Source organism: Tauraco erythrolophus, chromosome 6 (genome assembly GCF_009769465.1).
Source record: "Tauraco erythrolophus isolate bTauEry1 chromosome 6, bTauEry1.pri, whole genome shotgun sequence".
NCBI classification, from domain to species: Eukaryota; Metazoa; Chordata; class Aves; order Musophagiformes; family Musophagidae; genus Tauraco; species Tauraco erythrolophus.
In genome coordinates, this window is record NC_141470.1 from 41,796,114 (window position 1) to 41,815,128 (window position 19,015).

The 19,015-nt window shown below is 37.1% G+C and overlaps 1 protein-coding gene across 3 annotated transcripts in view; it reads right to left on the bottom strand.

The window, feature by feature from the left end:
* Positions 1–5,727: 5,727 nt before the first annotated feature.
* Positions 5,728–19,015, bottom strand: part of PRKD1 (protein kinase D1) — a 148,891-nt gene continuing 135,603 nt past the window's right edge. For all 3 annotated transcript variants that reach the window (XM_086612782.1, XM_086612781.1, XM_086612780.1), the window contains 3 exons: positions 18,103–18,370; positions 8,495–8,580; positions 5,728–6,461 (listed from right to left, as the gene is read on the bottom strand). In XM_086612782.1, coding sequence (XP_086468908.1) covers positions 6,243–6,461; positions 8,495–8,580; positions 18,103–18,370 — 573 coding nt within the window. In that variant the 3' untranslated portion in view covers positions 5,728–6,242. The remainder of the gene's footprint in view (positions 6,462–8,494; positions 8,581–18,102; positions 18,371–19,015) is intronic.

Consider the following 19,015-nt stretch of genomic DNA (forward strand, 5'->3'; position numbering starts at 1 on the left):
ATGAACAGTGGTATTTGCCTACTTTCTTGCAGACAAGTGGCTAATAGTCATAAATTTTTAGAAAAGGTAAAATTATTGTGCATCTCAACAGTTGCAAAAAGGGGATCAGAATTCTGGATATCTAGCAGTTTTGCTTTGTGCTCCCTCCAATTTCTAAGTATGGATTCATCATCCCAATGCTACAATTTTCTTATTGAATTTCCTGAAATGTTGTGACCTTGAAAACCAACAGTCTGTGAATTTTTTTCCTTGATGTTTTACTGGGTTCTGAGAATGAGAAGGTGTATTTCAATTTTAAATATATAACACTGTCTGATGATGCTTTTCTTGTTTAATAGGAACTCTTCCAACTTTCCATTAATATATACGCATATAAATACAAATGCATTTTTTAGGCAACAGAGGATATTTTCAGGCCACAATTAATATGAAAAAGGCTTTATCCAACTCAAAGCAGTTTATCTTGAATTTACCCATTTTCCAGATGGAACTTTGATATACAAAACTTCTCATTAGGGTTAAGGTAAAGTTGAATTCAGCCCAGGAACATGAAAACTGCTTCTTATTAAGAGCTCCTTATTTCCCTGTGAAAGACTGCAGTCATTATGTTTCTACTGGTAGGTCTCATTTTGCTTATTAGAGGTTTTCCAGCCTGGGGCTTTGAGCCAAATGCCTGCTCTTAACTTTTCACCACTTTCTGCCATGAATATTCTTAACTGTATATACTTTTGAACACACTTCCTTTTGACAGATTACGAAATAAGGCCTGCAGATATAAACATTTTACATGAACATGGGTTTTTAACATCACCTTAATTATTGTTTTTATTAAGATTCCTGTTCATAACTTCTGTAGTGATTGTCTATGATAAGCGTATGCAGAGGTACAATGCCCTGAGTAAGAGTGGCAGGGTTAGAAACATCAGCAGTCCTTAATTACTCACTGAGGACCTTAAATCTTATTTCAGAAGAAATCAGGAAGCCCAAGACACCTAGAAATCCTCAGATATTCAGGCTTGCAAGCTCCTAATTCACTTTTGAGAAACGCAATTAAAGATTGGCATGTGATTTCTGGCAAATCTGGCTACAGTAGTTTAATATAGGCATTCTCCTTCCTGCCCCTTTTCCAGATGACTCCCTGTGGCAGAGCTGGCAGAATGGAGCAACACAGCTTTAACTCACAGTCGGGCAAATTAACTTCAAGATAAAAATTGTGTTCAGATGCTTTTCACTGTCAACTAGTAAAGTTGAATTTTCACTCTGTTATAAGGCCAGTAACAAACAGCTGGGGACTGAGACAATAACATCTTCAACTGCTTCAGCTGTTTACTTGGTAAATGTGAGCCAGGTCCCTCAAGTCAATTTTATTTTTTCTTAAAAATATGTCAGTACACTTTCCACTTATTAAATTTAGTGATCTAACTGCTCAAAATTAACTCATGCTTTTGTATGCCTAAGTCAACAGTGGAACCAAAATGAACTACTTGCTTTTCAAAGGGTAGTTATTAAGACTTTCTGAAAAATTAGTTCCAATTAAAAGAGCCAATCCAATTCCAAGATTGTAAGAGGTCATCACCAATAAGTCACTATTCATTTTGGAAGTTATATCAAAAACTATTTAAGTTATATTTGGCAAATGTATCATAAATTCATACTGGAAAATAGTTCATCTGGATAGAAATACTTCAACAGAATCTGCCAATTTTTGTCAAAATTTGGCAGCACACATGTGCTTGCAGATTTCGGTATTTGCCTTAAAGGCACGTTTTCATCGTGCCTGTTTTCCTTGTAGCTCCCCTGGTTGGCACCCTGCCTGGTGGACTTCTGCAGCATGAGGTGTCAGGCCCTCCAGGCTCACAGCAGAGCTAGATGCCCTAAGGTATAGCACCTTAGTACTTGGATGCCCAAGCAAGACAGGTCATTTCATGGGACTTTTGAAAATAGCAATTTTTCAATCCAAAACATAAGTAGACTTTTCTTAAATTCTTATTTGTGAACAGCTGATGTTCAAGTTTGTACATGTGCAACATGTACAAGGCAAAGTGTAAAGCAGCACAACAGTTTACACTTATAATGTGTGCTCCCTGTTCTTCACCGAAGCAAAGCAAAGATTCAGTGTGAAGCACAGACAAATATTAGCTCACCCAGTAGACCCTGATTTTAAGCTTTCACTTGTTTCAGTTGCTAGGAATGAGTTAAGCAAAAAGTAAGATGAAACTCTGCATCCCATTCAGGTGTCAAATTTGTCACCACTGAAAAGTACCGGATCTACCAAGTCAGTTCCTCTGGTATACATTTGATTCGGTTGAGATTTTTACCATCTGGCACATGCACAGTAAACCCCATGAATATGAGACTTTTGGTTCAGATTCCATAGTTCTGGTCATAAGGTAGAAGATGGCCAGTGCAGTGTGTGGCTGGATTCCTTTGTTGCTAGAATAAATTATACCCTATCTTTCCAGAAAGAAAAAGAAGAAAAAAAATTATTATCTCTGGGAAAGTGATAAACTGAACAGAGTTTGGGGTGCTGAACAGCTACAGGGACAGGGCTCTGGTTTATCTGTATGAAGCAGAGCTTTCTAGGATGTTGATATTTGGGTAGACCCATCCAAATAATACTGCACCATAATCTATAATTACTCAACTCTGATCTTTCTCCCTATGTCTTATGTACTGCAGTAGTATATGCGGGCTAACCTGCCCAGTGATTCACTCCCTAAAATAAATAATCTGGTTTGTTTGACCTCTCAAACAAAAAAGACTGTTGCTGAGATAAAAACTAAATGGTTATTGGCCTGCCATGAGGTAAGGATTTACAAAGTGAAAATGGCAACTTAACATAAATCAGAAGTTCTAGCATCCAAGTACATGTTGGCTACTTTCTGCACTACATGGCTAAGCTTTGACATAATAAACATGTCTACAGACATACGATCATGTGTACACATGTGCTTAATAGGCATGTGATATGCAGTAGCACAGCAGAAAAGGAAATACCATCAAGAGATCCTCAGGTCAGTATTTATGTGCAGCACAACCATTGTTGCATTTTGCTTCCATGATGTCTATGCAGGAACTGTTGGCCTAATGGAAAATCTAAAGGCCATGGAAACATTATTACAGAGCAGCCAATCATTCCTTTTCCCTGAGTAAAACAAGCAAAGGAAAATCATGTAGGGTGACATGATCCCAGATTTGCTTCAGTACTCTTTGATGCTGATGTATCTGGAAGAGCAAGTTTCCATTTAGGCTTTGAGTTAGGAATCACTGAATTCATCTATCTGGCTGAACGGCAAACAGTTCAAATTTCACAGTGCAACATTTTTGAACGGCAGCAGGGAAAATTTTAATTTATTATATTGGCCAATGGCAGATTCTTTTTTGAAAAGCAATGAATATTTGCACAAGCCCCCTAAAGCGATGAAGCAAGCTTCAGTGCTCAAAAAAACCCAGACTTGCGGAGGGAAAAAAGTATAATATGCCTCTAGCAATAAAACAAGAGCTTTTTTGAAATAATGTTTGGTAGCTAGTCAAAAAGTATCTCAGAGTAGTAATTTATTTATACTTTTGTCTCTGTCCTGTTGCTGACAGTTTATCAAAAGTGCTCCATGAGATTAAATATGTATATCCACATAGGTCTGGGCTCAGCAAAGCCTTGTGCACACTAAGCATTGTTATGGCAGAAATCAGCAGATGATGGGGTTTAGTTTAAGTACTCGATGTCCTTCCCCCACTAAAAGTTGCACTGGTTTTAGTTTTGTCACTCAGCTTCTTAGAGAAGCCATTGCAAGAAGCAAAATAATATGCTTTCTCTTTTAGTATCCTGACTAGTGTCCATGCTTGAGAACAGAGTGCTGGTACACTATTTGGTATTTTTGAGAATTTGTGTCATTCGAAATTACCTTTGCTCAAGGGTTGGTACACTAACTATAAATAAAAACAAGCCACTAATAAAAGCCTGACTCACCTAAACTGATCAATATGAAAGCAGAGCTCTAAATCTGTTACTGGTTAACATAGAGGAATGAGACAACAAAATTAAGGCACTTCCTGTGAGGTCATGGCTCCTTATGAACAGTCATGATATCAGTGTCTGAACAAAGTCTAACTGATTCTGATAATTTTCCTCAATTTCTTTTTAGAAAAGTTAGTTAATTTGGCTTGACTCCTGGAGTTGTTAAAGAACAGAATATAATCTTTATACATCCACAAGTCCACCACTGCACCTTTAAGTGGACTTGCTTTTAAATATATGGATACACTTTTACTGACAGAAATTTGATAATCAGCCTGAGTCTATTTTTATGTTTATTTTACATCTGATTTAACATTAAGAATGAGGCTGAACAAAACAGAAACAATGGCCAATGATTAGTCAAATTTAGCCTTTTAGGAAAGTCCTGACTGAAAATACAGGCATTACAGAATGGCAGAAAAGTCAACACATTCGAACTCTGCCCAACCAGAGCTGTTTCAGAACATGCTACAAGGGTAGTGTTATCAGAGAGCTTCCTTCAGGCTCCAGCTGAAGTGGAAAAGGATTTCTGAGCTTTAACTGATATCTTTTCTGGCAGTGGCAGTAGGGGAAAAGAGGTGAGGAGGAGGAAGAAGAGTTTAAGACATTTTTCACAATACTTTAAAAATTTTCTGTAAAATATGATTTTCCCCGCTTTAATAAAGGTGTCTTTTTTTTTTTTTTTCTACAGTACACACTATCTGTCCAGTAGAGGTGTAAAATAAGTAAAATTCTGCCTGCTTTGGTCATGTTTTGTATCTGTCATAAACCTACTCTGGACAAAGCTCTTCTTTGAGGAATGTATGGATTAATACGATGAAAAGTTCATGATTGTAACAGACAAGATTTGATCGGTAGAGGTTTATCATATATGGCTCTAATCATTGCACACTTCTGTCTCTCATCTGGTATATCGCTTCTTTTTTAACTTCATTCTTCAATACCTGTATATTAACTTTTTTTTTTTTTTTCAGAGTTCTATTCCATGTCTGGGCATAGAATAATTTTCAGCTTGTCACTAAGTTACTCCGGCACATGTTTTACAGTGCAGTCTGAATCTCTCTCACAGTTAAAGCTAAATGGGTTAGTGTTGGAACACTAAGCAATTGTTAGAAATGAAACTATCTTTAAAATTTTCAGGAGAAGGAGAGCGGGAGGGATCCACATTACCTTGGCAGTTCAATAGAACTCAGTGGAAAAGCAGAACCAGCACACTTCTCTCAAAAATAAATTTCCATTAATTTCACTAGTGCAAAATCAGTGTACTCAACCTCCCCACTTCCCCAGTATGTTTCAAAACTGATTGAACTTACGATGTGAAATTGTCCAAAGTAGGTTCTTACAAAGTGTGTTTTGTAAGTACACAAGTTAGCTGGTAGCATTTTCCTATCTACCTCCACATGGGCTTCTTAATGATTAATTAATCTACTCCACCTGCTTCTGATGCCATTCTAAGGATATTTTAACCAGAAATATAGACAGAATATTTTAACAAGACTTTTATTGAAAACATACACAAAGTCAACAAGTTATTTAGCTTCTAAATGTACATATTAGAGAAGAATATTTTAAGAAAAGGGGAAATACAACCAACATATGCTGCAGTTTACATTACTAAGGCATTTAGGCTTAAGAGCAAGTTATAGTGTGCATGTGTGTGTGTATCTACATACACAATACACAAACACATACACACAGGCTATCTGATTTGAAACTGTACAGTGGTATGCAACTCATTATTTTTTGCTTTCTCTATTTTTTCAACACTAAATAAAGCTTTTATCCAAATGGTAGAAGTTGTTCACAGAACAGCAGTTAAAATCTACTCTTCAAGAGTTTGCTTACAATTACAATACTAACGATGCACAAAAAAAACCCCAGATCTTCATGGGACAGTTCTCTCTTACCAAAATGAGGCTCAAGTAAGAAAAACACTAGTTTGCAAAGGCACCGTGGAGACAGGTTTTAATACATTAAATACAACATGAATCATTCACAATAACAAGTTTAGTGTTTCTGGGAACTTTTGTAAATACAACACAGTTGGTCACACAAAAATGTTTCTGTTGATTTGTCTTGGCAACTCAAATACATCAACAGTGTAACAGCATAACAGCTTTGTTCCCATCTGACAGAAAATAATGGCAGTTCTGCAAGGCAAACGTTAAACCTGACCGTATGTATTTATTAATTCCACAGTGTTTTGACAGATTATAGGGGATGCAACTTAAAGGATGCTGACACGCTCACTGAGGGCTTTCATTTCTGTTTCTTCTAGCTTGGTGCTTTCATTATGGTTAGCATTTGGACTGATAAGGTGTGCTGGATACTGCAATCCATGTTCTCCTGAATACTGTTCCCATCGGGAGTCGTCACTCTCATGGGTGATGTAACGTTCCCCCATTTTACATTCAAGTTCTCTTAAATCTAACCATGTTTGATAGTCCTGAAACAGAATAACAGTATTATTTTTAAATTTCCTACAATAAATGACGTTCCCTTCTACTACCAATAACATGCAAAGCACTATTAACTCAGTAATCTGAAGGTCATGCCACCTCTATTGCTCCAGAATGGAAAAATCTTATAATTAATAAATATGAAATCTGCCTACAGAGATAGGCTTCACCTCTAGAGGACTGTTTGATAAATCAATTTATTAAACACTGTCGTAAGTATCACATGGAGAGATTACAGGTTGTTTTGCAGAATGTATGGACAGTCTACAGATTTCCCTAATATCTAAATAAGGCATGGGTGGTAAAAAAATTCCTCACACTAGTCACAAGATGAATAAGGAAGAAGAAACATCTTTAAATCATACATGTACATCCTAGTGATCTGTATCTGATAGTCAAGACAGTTGCTTCAACTCAGCATAATGGTGTAGAATATAAATTCTGCTTGGGTAGAAAAAAGTCTGCTCTTCCAAACAGGCAATTACTGGTGTGCTCAAAGAGACGTATACATCTAAACATCAAGGTACTTTGGAACTCCATGTTGACAGTCAACAGTAAGGCTGGAAACTGGTTTGGTTCTCACCCTGTTTAAGCAATCATGCTCTGCAGCCTCTGATCTGCCTAAAGTGTATCTCAAGTTTAATAATTTCTTTTCTTATTCCCACCCAAAGCACACCTGATGCTGAAGTAATAAAGCCAATCCTAGTCCCATGCAGATTAACCTCTGCTCATGATCCTGCATACAGTTTTCTTTTTTCTCCTTCACCTTGTCTCAACCTAAGACACAACTCTGGTCACCTAGCCAAAGCACCAGAAAGTCCACACACTGTGAGTGCATGAAAACTTCATCTTTAGCATCTCACACCCTTTGGCCCACTTCTTACACAGACATCCTCTCAGAAATCATCTCTAAGTCTCACTGTCCTGCACCACTGTTATCTTTCCTTAGCCCACAAAGTTTGGCTCTTCTGGAAAGAGGACTAATCTTATCCATGGTACTAGAACTGCTGCTGTACTGCCTCGCATTAGATCACCTCCACTCACTATGCACAACAGATAAAAGTGGATGCAGAGAAGTGAAGGACTCTGTTCTATCACGTGAGACAGCCATCATCCTTGCTGCAGATCTTAGCCCAGACCGCCTCTCCAGTCCCCAAAAGCTCAGAGAAATGCATTCTGCAATGGTTGCCAGGGACATGAACGGTCTTGGAGGAAAAGACTGGAGACTGACATGGAAATCTGGGAGGAATAAAGCAAGCCCAGGAGAAACATCTCTGGGGAAGGCGTGGGGTGGGGTGGGATGTTGCAGCCCTTTTCCTCCTATAGCAGCAGGTTATCCTCTACTTTGAGAAACAGCTGCAACTATAAGGTACTGAAGTAGGAGCCAGTTTTCAGTTTGGAAGTTTCCTTCGGGATTGTGGATTACGCATTTGATCTGCGCTATGCCTGTGCCATCATTACTTTCCTAGATGCAAATGTGGATCCCTTGGGAGATCCCACAGGCTGATGTCCCTGCTTGACCTCAGCCTGTCTCCATCCCCTGCGAGGCGCCCAGTGCCCTGGCATGGGGCTGCCCCTGGCACTGATTCTGGTTTAGGTCTTGCAATGATTTGGCTGCTGCTAGGATAAAAAAGTTATCATATGAGGAGCAGAAGATAGTGGCTGCTAGCATCTCAAAAATTCCTAACACTTCAGTTTTCAGTCGAAGATTTCAATTGAAAGTGGCTATTGTATCCTCCTGGAAAGCAAACAGCTTCACTAGTTCTTCTGACAACTGTGAAGTGAAAGCCCATTGATTAGTTTCAATGGGAAGGAAATCAGGATAGACTTCAGGCAATGAGATAACATAAGTCAAATGACTATAAGGGTTTCTTTTTATACAGTATGTTCTCAGTGGACAAACAAGATAAAAATATTTCTGTCATGTATTTTGAAACATGAGAGTTTAGCATTGGAATCTAATTTGTTATGTACTTAGAGTCTAAATACATAGTAAAAAATATGGAATTTGTAACAATACCTGTAACCACGGGTGGCTTAAAGTTTTGTCCACACTGTAGCGCTTCCTCATTTTCACTTGCAACAAATTATTTATGAGATCAATAGCTGAAAAGAAATAATATTGGAAAACATCAGTTTAAATGTATTTGTTTCAATCAGGACATGCAAACACAGAAATAGACAGACATGATAGTTGTAAAAAGAGGAGAGCCATCCCTTCTTACTCCAGATTTTTACAAACTGCAGTCAACATTGTTGTCCCTGAAGGTACTCATGCAACCCTTCCTAATGGGATTACAACTGTTTTACTGAATAGTTGCCTGCTAGCTAGCATATTGTATACCTCCATGTGTTCATTCGCAGGCATAGAGCGAAGTATGGTATTCAGGCATATATGATCTTCAGAGATAATTTTTCATCATTTACTATGAATCTCTGTTTGGCAAATAGGTCAAGGATTAATGAAAGAGTTGATTATCCTAGGAACTGATTTCCGTCAGCCTACTGTTGAGATAGAAGTGGATGTTTCCCAAGATGAGCCTCTATAACTGCCAAGTACCTGCTGAATATCTTCCTGCCATGGAGTATTGACAATAACAGAATCACAGAATCACAGAATGTTAGGGATTGGAAGGGACCTCAAAGGATCATCTAGTCCAATCCCCCTGTCTGAGCAGGACCACCTAGATCAGATCACACAAGAACACGTCCAGGTGGGTTTTGAACATCTCCAGAGAAGGAGACTCCACAGCCTCTCTGGGCAGCCTGGTCCAGTGTTCTGTTACCCTTACTGTGAAGTTGTTCTTCCTCATGTTTAAGCAGAACCTCCATTTCCCCTTGTCCTATCATTGGATGCCAGTGAGAAGAGCCTGATTCCATCCTCATGACAGTCACCCTTTACATATTTATAAACATTAATGAGGTCCCCCCTCAGTCTCCTCTTCTCTATTATGCATCTTCTGTTCAATCCACTGGAAGGAGATATGACTGTGAGCCTTAAAAGTGATGAAATTACACATAGCTATTCAGCCTCCCTCAAATTACAACAGGATGAAGACCCTTTTGCCCCTTTTTTTCCCTTAGGACAATGACATACTACATGTAATAGCATATTTCTTTCTATTTCTGGGGGAAATTGCCAATGGCTTCTTGAAGTGACCAGAAAGGCATTGGTCTAGAAACCATGAAAGCACGACAAGATAAGGCACACAAAGAAGGACAGGGAAGGAAACCAATATGAAAGTGAAAAAGCAGTTTCCCAGGATGGTTAAGATTGTCAGTATTGAGCAACCATTTATTCCTGAGACCAGTTTCCACAGAGTCTGTTTGTTTCACCATTGGAATATTGCTGTCTCTGTAACAAGTTTTGGTGTTTGTTTCTAGTTTTTTACCTAGGGTTCTTTTCGCCAGGAAAGTTTTGAATATCACTTGCCTCTTAGCAATAAATAGGCACAAATGCAAGGTGACTATTATGAAGACTTAGGGCCAATCCCATTTGCTTTAATACTCAAAGTTTTCAAATGTAGGTAAAGAGAGAGATCAAAAATGAGTTTCAACTGCTAAAAGCATTTGCTATTTTTTACCAGGAGATCATGCAATCCAAGAAAAGCTACTTCTCAAGCATAAGACTATCAGAAGTCAAGATATAAGCAATACGTACAGGCAAGGCAACAAAAGGATGATGCTACATAAAGGAAAGCAGAAGATAGGGAGTTCAATGCAGACAGGCTGAGTGCTGGAACTGAAGGATTAAAAGACTTATTAGGGATCTGGAATAGTCTGTTAATGGGAAAATTCTGAATGTAACTGGTGTTAAATAAATTGTAGAGGTTCAGACACTGATATGTTCTGTGGGATTATTTAAAGGAAATGAGGAAAGATCCTGGTTATTCTCTCTGTTTCAGCCTCAACATCTTGTCCTGATAGTGTCCTGACAGCCACTATCTAACATGTTTGTTATGGCTACAGTTCATATAAGATGTACAAACAGCAATATTCATGTTGACTCATTTTCTGAATTAAAAAAAAAAAATTATATTATTAATAGTTTGATTACATTTTGAGTTGTACTGCCTAAAGATAAAAGAGATAAAAATTTGGAAGGTATTAATATTTAGTTTAGACATACAATGCAAGTGTGATTCAGGGGACCAAACTGAGGCATCAACTATTAGGAAATTAAATTTTCTGTCTAGGAAGATTAAGCAGTTTTGAGGAAAGGGTAGGAACTACGCTGTATTTTAAAGTAAATTTTATGAATTTTCACTAGAGATTGATTTTTATTTTTTTTTCTATTTAAATCAAGTCTTCAAGTAATCCTTGTCAGACATTTTAGGAGCTTTATAAAGTCTGACAATATTCCTCTGTAAAATCAGTAATTCAATAAACGCAAAGCATTAAGAAAGACCAGCTATGGTCTGCACATCATCTACAGGAATCCAACAGGTTATCAGCAAGGAAGCAAACTAAATGAAAGTTCTGAGAGGATTATGGTACTGCTTTCCCCAACACTTCTCTGGGCTCCTGTTCATGATTTAAAGATAGCATAAGCAGACAGCTGAGGGCCTGCCAAATTCCAGGAGCTGGAGACTGTTAAAGGGGATAAACCAGCTAACTACTCCAGTAGCATGACTGCTGGTCATTTAGATAGGTGATCATTCAGCAGAATCCCCAGTGGGAAAACTCAAAGGCAACTTTAAAAAGCTGTATGTCCCCTTGATGTTAGGGAAGTTGCATTTTACTGTAAAGAACCTCCAGAGCCAGAAGGTTCCTTTTTCTAAACTGCTTTGGCAGTTTATCAGTATGGCAAATAATTAATTGTATTAAAGACACAGTAACAATTTCCACTCTAAGTATCAAATTAACACATGATAATTACAGTTTTCATACAAATGATTGCTTTAACTCAATTAGGATGTCACCCACACCTTAACACAAAAGTTTATGAAATATCTGAAAACCCTATTATGAATCAATCATTCATTTAGTCCTACTGTACATTAGCATTTCACATAAGTTATAAAAAAGAAATTGCCTTAAGAATATCAAGAAAAGCAGTCCTAAACTAACAATAAATTTATACTTGGCCCAGAATTTTTGAAGTATACCCATAATGTTAGCTACTCTTCCAACCATCACTTGTAAAAATTTAAGCTGCTGCCATTAATGTAAAACTTAGGACTTCCTAGGCCCTAGATTCTTCTGAGTATAGCTCTGTTGATTAGCTGTATAATTATTGCATACACATAAATCTCTTTTCTATTGCTGGTCAATACAGCTTTGTTGGCAAATGCTGTAGCACACATGCAGTTATTTTGGCAAAAAAAATAATCTTCATCTGGCAGAGTTTATTATTTTCAGAGATATGGATTCAAGAAATCCTTGGGAATTATAAGCCGCACCTCTACAAGAGAGGTTTTCTAATACTAATCTATCCTAGCAAACCTGTGTAAGTAGAGCCAAGACCTTAGTTTAAACAGCTAGTTAAACATTTACTGAGCATCTTTGAGCTATAACACGCGTTTGACCTCCGCGTACTTAATGCCCATTCATGTGACTTTGTCATTAATGTGTGGAACAGAGTTTCTATTCACATTATGCTGAAACAAGTCTACATAAACACTGCCTTGAAGGCAGCTGTGGTATTTATTTCTGACTTAAAAGTAGTGTTACAGGCACACCATGATCAAATTTAATGTATGGAAGAAATTGCATTGTTTCTTCCCAAATTATTTAATAATACGAAGCAACGTGAAGCACCTAATGAACAGTGTGCACATCATATAGCTCATCAGGCTAGTAGTAATAGCTGTGTTGGTAGCTGGTGAAAAAAAAACTGAGAATACAATGATTTATGAAAATTCCACAACAGAACAAAACACACCATGAATAATCCAAAGCTTGATGCAGCGTGTTTTAGAACCATGCAGTTCAAATAAAAACAGCCACCATAGTGAAGACACAATAGGTAAAATACACTAACAGGCAGAAGGACAAAATCCTTCAGGGAGTTCTGTCTTTATATTTAGCAGTATTTACTTTTTTTGTAACTATTAGCTAAGTCAAAATAACCCTTTTGGGATGATGCAGATTTGGTGGACTGGAAGGTCAAAGTTGGAAACGGACAGTAATAATGCTGAAAATAGGCTCTATGTTTGCCAGATGTGAAATTTAAAGCTACAAAGTAGGAAACAATTCTGCAAGTAGATTCCTCTGTATGAGTATCTAGCAAAATTCCACAAACAAGTCTGAATTAAGGTCAAATTGTCATACAGCAATTCAGTGAACTTGGAAATGTAAGCTGGCTTGACAATCATTGAAGACAAAACAGAAATAGCAGATTGGGAAATGGAATGTTGAATGGCTGTGATAAAATCTGATTTTCTACAAGATACCCAAATTTTACCACAGAAACTACCTCCCTACAGTAATGTCTTACAATTCTATTTAGACATACGAATACAAACTCAGGTTTTGGGGAATACTCTTTCAAAAGAGAGAAGCTATTGGAAAAAGGTGGCAAAACGCAGCCACTTAGTGGAGGTGGAAATCAGAATTCCCTATGGAGGAATCTGTGAGACTGTGTGTGCATGCGCTTCTGACAAACCTTAAAATGAAAAGCAATTTGGTCTGGTAAAGTTACAGAAGGGATTTTGTGCATAAGGGTTAAATTTGGGGAAATGATGCTAGCAGAAATGTTCTGAATGGATAACCAGTTGGGAAAAAATACATTTCTGAGAGCTACAAAAATTGAAAGGTCTTAGTTTTTACAGGTAAACTTTTAATGGGGAAGAGGACAGACAGAGCATTACACAAAAAAGCTAGAATTTCTCAGCAGAAAGAGTTGATGAGATTAATCCAGATGTTATGACATCAGACAGAGACATTATGGAGAGAGAAGAGTCACAGTCAATGACTAGACCACATTCCTGAGTGGCAGAGAAGACAGAACTGTTGATAGTGACAGAAAGACATTAGACATTCAAAACTATTATCCTCAAATGGATTCTGCCCTCTTTCTTGGCCTGTGAGTGTAGATTTTTATTTTTAAAATTGCTAGAAAATGCTACAGAAAAAGTAATTCTCAAGAAAATAAACTAACACAGACTACATTCATGACACATTTTTCCTCCAAAATACAATTTCTTCCCACATGTTTTTGCTCTGAACCTGCTAGACTTTAAGCACGTTATTTATATAATCATGCAGTTTAAAACATTATGGATCATGTGTTTTTACAAATCTATCATAGAATCATAGAAACATTTAGATTGGAAAACACCCTTAAGATGATTGAGTCCAACCACTTCTCCCAGTCTTCCTGTTCTTCTTCTGCTGTTCCTTCTCCTCCTCCTTTTTCCCCTTTTCCTCCTTCTCTTCCTCTTTCTTCCAGCTTGTATTTCTTCTATTCTTTTGCTAAACACTTCCTCCTGACTTTCACCTTCACTCTTTTCCTTATCTTTCACCTTCCTGTGTTCTTCTCCATGTTTCTCTTTTCTCATCTCCTCCTCATCCAGTTCCTCCTCTTTTTCTTTAAATTCCTCCTACTATTCTTCCCTCCTGTTGTCTTCTCCTCTTGCCTCCTGTTGCTTTCTCCTACTACACCTGCCGTTTCCTCCTGTTGTCTTCTCCTCTTCACCCTCTTCTTTTTATTTCCTGCTGCCTCCACTTCTTCCTGTATCGCCTCATTAGTGCAGTTTAGAATTTAAAAAGCCAATTGAATTTTACCTTACGATCAATAATTGAATAAGGAACACAGAATGAGAACATTTAGGCTACTTTACCGCTGGTTTTGCTTTTCCAGACAATGTTTAGGTATGACCTATCTCATTTTTCTTTCCTTTTAAAATTTTGCTACTCTCTCCATTCCAGCTCCCAAATTAACATGCTGTTGCTTGGCAAGATGAGAAAAAGCATCTAGTCAGCACTAAAACCAAAGTGGTGATAAACACAGCATCATTTGCTCGAATTTGTGCACTAACCATTAAATGAAAAGCAGTAATAGAATATTTGAGCTTTTAATTCCTCTCTGATTACAATAAAAATAGTAATGATCTGAAAAGAGTGCAGAAATAACTACATTTGCAAGAAGTTTTACATCCAGTTTGGCTCTCTGAGCCACAGTAATAGTTATAAGCAAGAAACAAAAAGTTTGAGTGCTGTTCTGCTTTCCTCAGTGTTGATTTTTGCAATAGGCATACAAAAACTCCTTACACCGCTTTCATTAGTCATTCTGTGACAAATTCATAGAATCATAGAATCATAGAATTATATGCCCTTTCAATTATATGCCCTTTAATAAAATTGTTGTTTCACAGGCTGCCAATAGACTTGGTTGATGATCATTTCCCTTAATCTAAGCTGAAAATTGCCTAGCAAGGTAAAAACACCACAACTTTTGAAACATTCACAGTTCTACTAAAAGTACATGCACAGAATCTCGAGCAAACAAATAACTGCAGCTTAAGAAGTAACTAGCTCAGGTGTACCAGTTGCGTATGTTTGTGACCCTAACTTGGTACATTTGTGAAGTAAACTCTCTTATCTGTTGTTTTAGGGTATCTGTCTTATCTGCCATCACTTGCTTTAGGCATCAAGCAGGATTGTTGATATAGACAGCAATAGGTTTGAGTAAATGTTTCTTTTTCTTTTTTTTTTTTTTTTCAGCTCAACTTGATATGTAATTCCTTCTACTACTTTCCACTGTTCTGCAACAGTGTTTGTAGGAATCGTATCATGAACATTCATAGCAACCAGTACTGGCATATTTCAGCAGTAAAAAAAGAAGAAACAGTCATGCATATTGCATTTTATATGGTCAGAGAACCTAAGCATTTTTGTTGGCATGCATAAATCAGAGTTAATATTAGTTCTCTTAGATGGTAGCCTAGCTCTTCTAAGTTCACTGAATTCTCAGTTTCTGCTATTACTGAGGTATGTAATATAATCTCTGGATGAAGGCATCACTCTTAAAATCTAGCTGTAATGTACAATTCAGAGTCCATTGTTAAAGGGTGCCTGGACCCAGCACTGTCTTTTGGACATATGAGAAGTTTGCAGCAATTAATGGAGAAAGAAAGAATGAACCTTTTGACAAATGGCTCCTATATTTCAAATTTGCATAGCAAAACACTTTAAAAGATCTTTCTTACCTGCATTAAAGATAATATTTATTTTGCATTTCTTTTATCTGTGACAACAATACTTGCCTAATCAATTTTGGTTTCAATTTTTTAATGTTATAGCAGTGCAGCAAAAGTTTGGTTGAAGGCGTCTGTGAAGATTATGGTTGTTTATTATGTGTTAAAGTTCTCTTAAATATTTGCACAAGTTTTTAAATGTCAATAAATAAACTGGACTAACTGCTGGATCTTCAACAGTTTTTCTTTCTTAAAAGTAAAAATGTAATTTAAATAATTTAGTTTTAATTTTAGAACAAAGACTAATGCTGCCTGCAAGAAAATATCTGTGTAGATCCTTCAAGACAAACAGCAATTTCAAATCACATTGGCTTGAAAGATAAGTTGATCGATGTCTATTTATAAAGACCTTGCCAGATTCTGCTGCAGAACTATATTCCACACTGTGAGATAACTCCCTTACAAACTTGAGTGGAAGAACTAGTTGATGACAATTAATGTCCTCTCGGGAGAATTATTGTTATGATCCAAATTCCAGGAAATAGTTAAATAAGAAATCTATTGTGCCCTTAAAATAAACCTATTATGGATCTTTTTATGCAATACTTAAAACATCAAAAAAAGTAAACATAGTCATGTATGTTAAAACTTATATCAAAAAATCTTCAATGATTACTAATAATTGGCAAAAAGAATAATGGAAAACATAGAGCAGGCATATACCACATTCATTAGCTTAACCTGTTTGGGAAGCTGGAAGAGCCTATGACAAGCTAAAGGAAGACTTTCAAGTGCGCAAACGCAATCTGTTGGGATTGAAACTAATTCTCTGTCTGAATTTTGTAGATTTAAAGCACTTAGTGCAGAGAAATTTATGAGCCCCAGTGAGCGTACTTCAGCTTGAAATAAGCTTCATGTTACATTCAATTACACATTTCATTACACAAATATTTAATTACACAAACTTTTCTCAAATGTTTTTTACTTGCAATGTTGAGTAAGCAACTTCATATAAATCTTTAATCAATCATCTGTGTTTCCCCCCTAAACGCTTCAATGATTTATAGCATCAATTATCATGGCACTGTTCAGAACTGTAATCCAGATTAGATGTGCTCAGACACCAGGTACAGATTTGCATTTTAACCATGCTATATGGTCACAGATAACACATTGGATAGGGCTAGCAGGTGTACAGGGCCCATCCACTTGCTCTTTTGTGACCTGCACAGGAGCATGGACCAGAGCAGCTGACATGAGAAAACCATTCCTTTACTTCCCCTGGCCAATCTGGAGTTTGAGTTCAATTTTAAACTCAAAAAGTCAGCATTATCAAATAACTCTTAATGAAGGCTGTGATTCTATGAAGGAAGAGATAACATCCCAGTGGGTCAGTTTTCTGTAGGTGAAGTCTACAGAAACTGAATCTTCACCTCTGAATGTAGAAATTGATCTTCTGTCTACCACAGGAGAAACATGTAGGAGACAATTTCCTACAGCCTCTTCTGTGTTGATTGCTATTTGCTTATCTCTAGCGCCAGATAAAGCATTGCTGCCAACAGATTCTGTCAGCTTTCATATCAGAAGTGTGTGGAGGTTCAGAAGGACTTCAGTGTGTAATCGTGCAGATTTCTAGCTGCTTTTTTTTTTTTCCCCCCAACAGATCTCAAACTTCATCTGCCTCTGAGATGAAGTTTCATAATGCTCTCAAAGCATTTTTCAGCTGAGAGTCTCACATGGCTATAATATATATTATAGTAAGCAGCAGGCACACTTCTGTAAGCTACCACTAACATGGAAGTTAAGCATGTCACCTGAAACCCAGAAAAACTGTACTATAAATAATGGAAAATGTAAATGCTACTATTCTAATTCAATTTGATACATATTACAATTCACCAAAAAAAGACGAGAAACTGATATTTCGAATGTTTCCTTTGCTTTAAGACTTACGAAGCAATTTTGCAAAGAATTATGGACATAAAGATGAAAAACAAAATCCCAAGGAAAATCATGCTGGCTGAAAATGTACAAGATGTACAAGAAACATGTACAAGAAATGTAGGTGAAACCACAACTGGTTTACAGCATCCTACTGAACGAAAACTAAAGTACTGGCACAAGTAGAATGAGAAAAAGACTGCAGAGGCACTAGAGCTGAAAGAAGAGGTACAGAACTAAATATAAGCAACAGCAGTTCCAGCAGCTGAGGTTCCCCACAAGATACTATAGCAACCCAATCTGTAGGTGGCTATGTGCCTTCTCCTGGACAGATCCCAAGCTAGAGGATTACACCATATGCAGTCTATACGTGCTCTGCAGGAAATATCTAAAGCAGGTGATGGCACAAAACAGAGACTTTACATTATGGTACCTTGAAATTTCAAATCTTTTTTTTTCACCAGTGTGTAAAAGGAAAAGAAATATAAAAGCAAAACACAATTCTCTTCTTAGCATTTATATAAAATCAGTCACAAACCGGTATTACCTTCATGAGAAATTTCTTTCCATGGATTAGGTGGATACATGAAAGCAGCATTCTGGATTTGGTCATGTATGTCTTCATCTTCATTGAATGGAAAGGTACCACTGAGACTTACATAAATGATGACACCCACAGACCACATGTCCAGAGATCTGTTATAGCCTTTGTTTCTCAACACTTCTGGAGCAAGGTAGGCTGGCGTTCCTACGACTGAACGCCTAAATGACTTCTCTCCAATGATTCGAGCAAAGCCAAAATCGCAAAGTTTTACCTGTTTAAAGAAAAGTGCTACAGTAAGACAGACATAATTTTTATTACCAAATACATACTTGAGGAACTTTTATCATGGTTTAGTTGCAAGATGCATCTCCTGCTGTTTCTTCAAGGATGCTTTTTTTTTAAACTCCTCTCTGAAAGGGATACCCTTATTCTGCCGAGATGTTAGACTAGATTACCAGTCCATTGAATCTCCTCTATTCCTTCACTCCATGAAAAAAACACGGTAAAAGCAGTAACACAGGACAAAGTAACACAGGACAACTTAGAATGAAAGAATGGATGGGCCTAATAGCTCAGGCTCCTGGTGAAAGTAGTAACACAAAGTAATACTTATTCATTCACAGCATAAAAACACCGCAAACAGAAAAATTGTTTTACCTATTGCTTTTCCCTAAATCAAGCAAGCTGAAAAAATTTAGTTCTTGAACTTCCACTTTTATTTTATTGTGGACCTAGTTACACCCTGCCTCTCTGCAAACTTCCCTGTCTGATTTCTTCAGAGGGACAGATTTCACTGCTTAAAAATTCTCACTTAATGCCTCAGTATAGATCCTTCCTTTCCAATTATTGATTCTGGTATTATTTACAAATTATCCATAGTGCTTCTTTTGATTATGGGCATTTGGAGGAGATTATA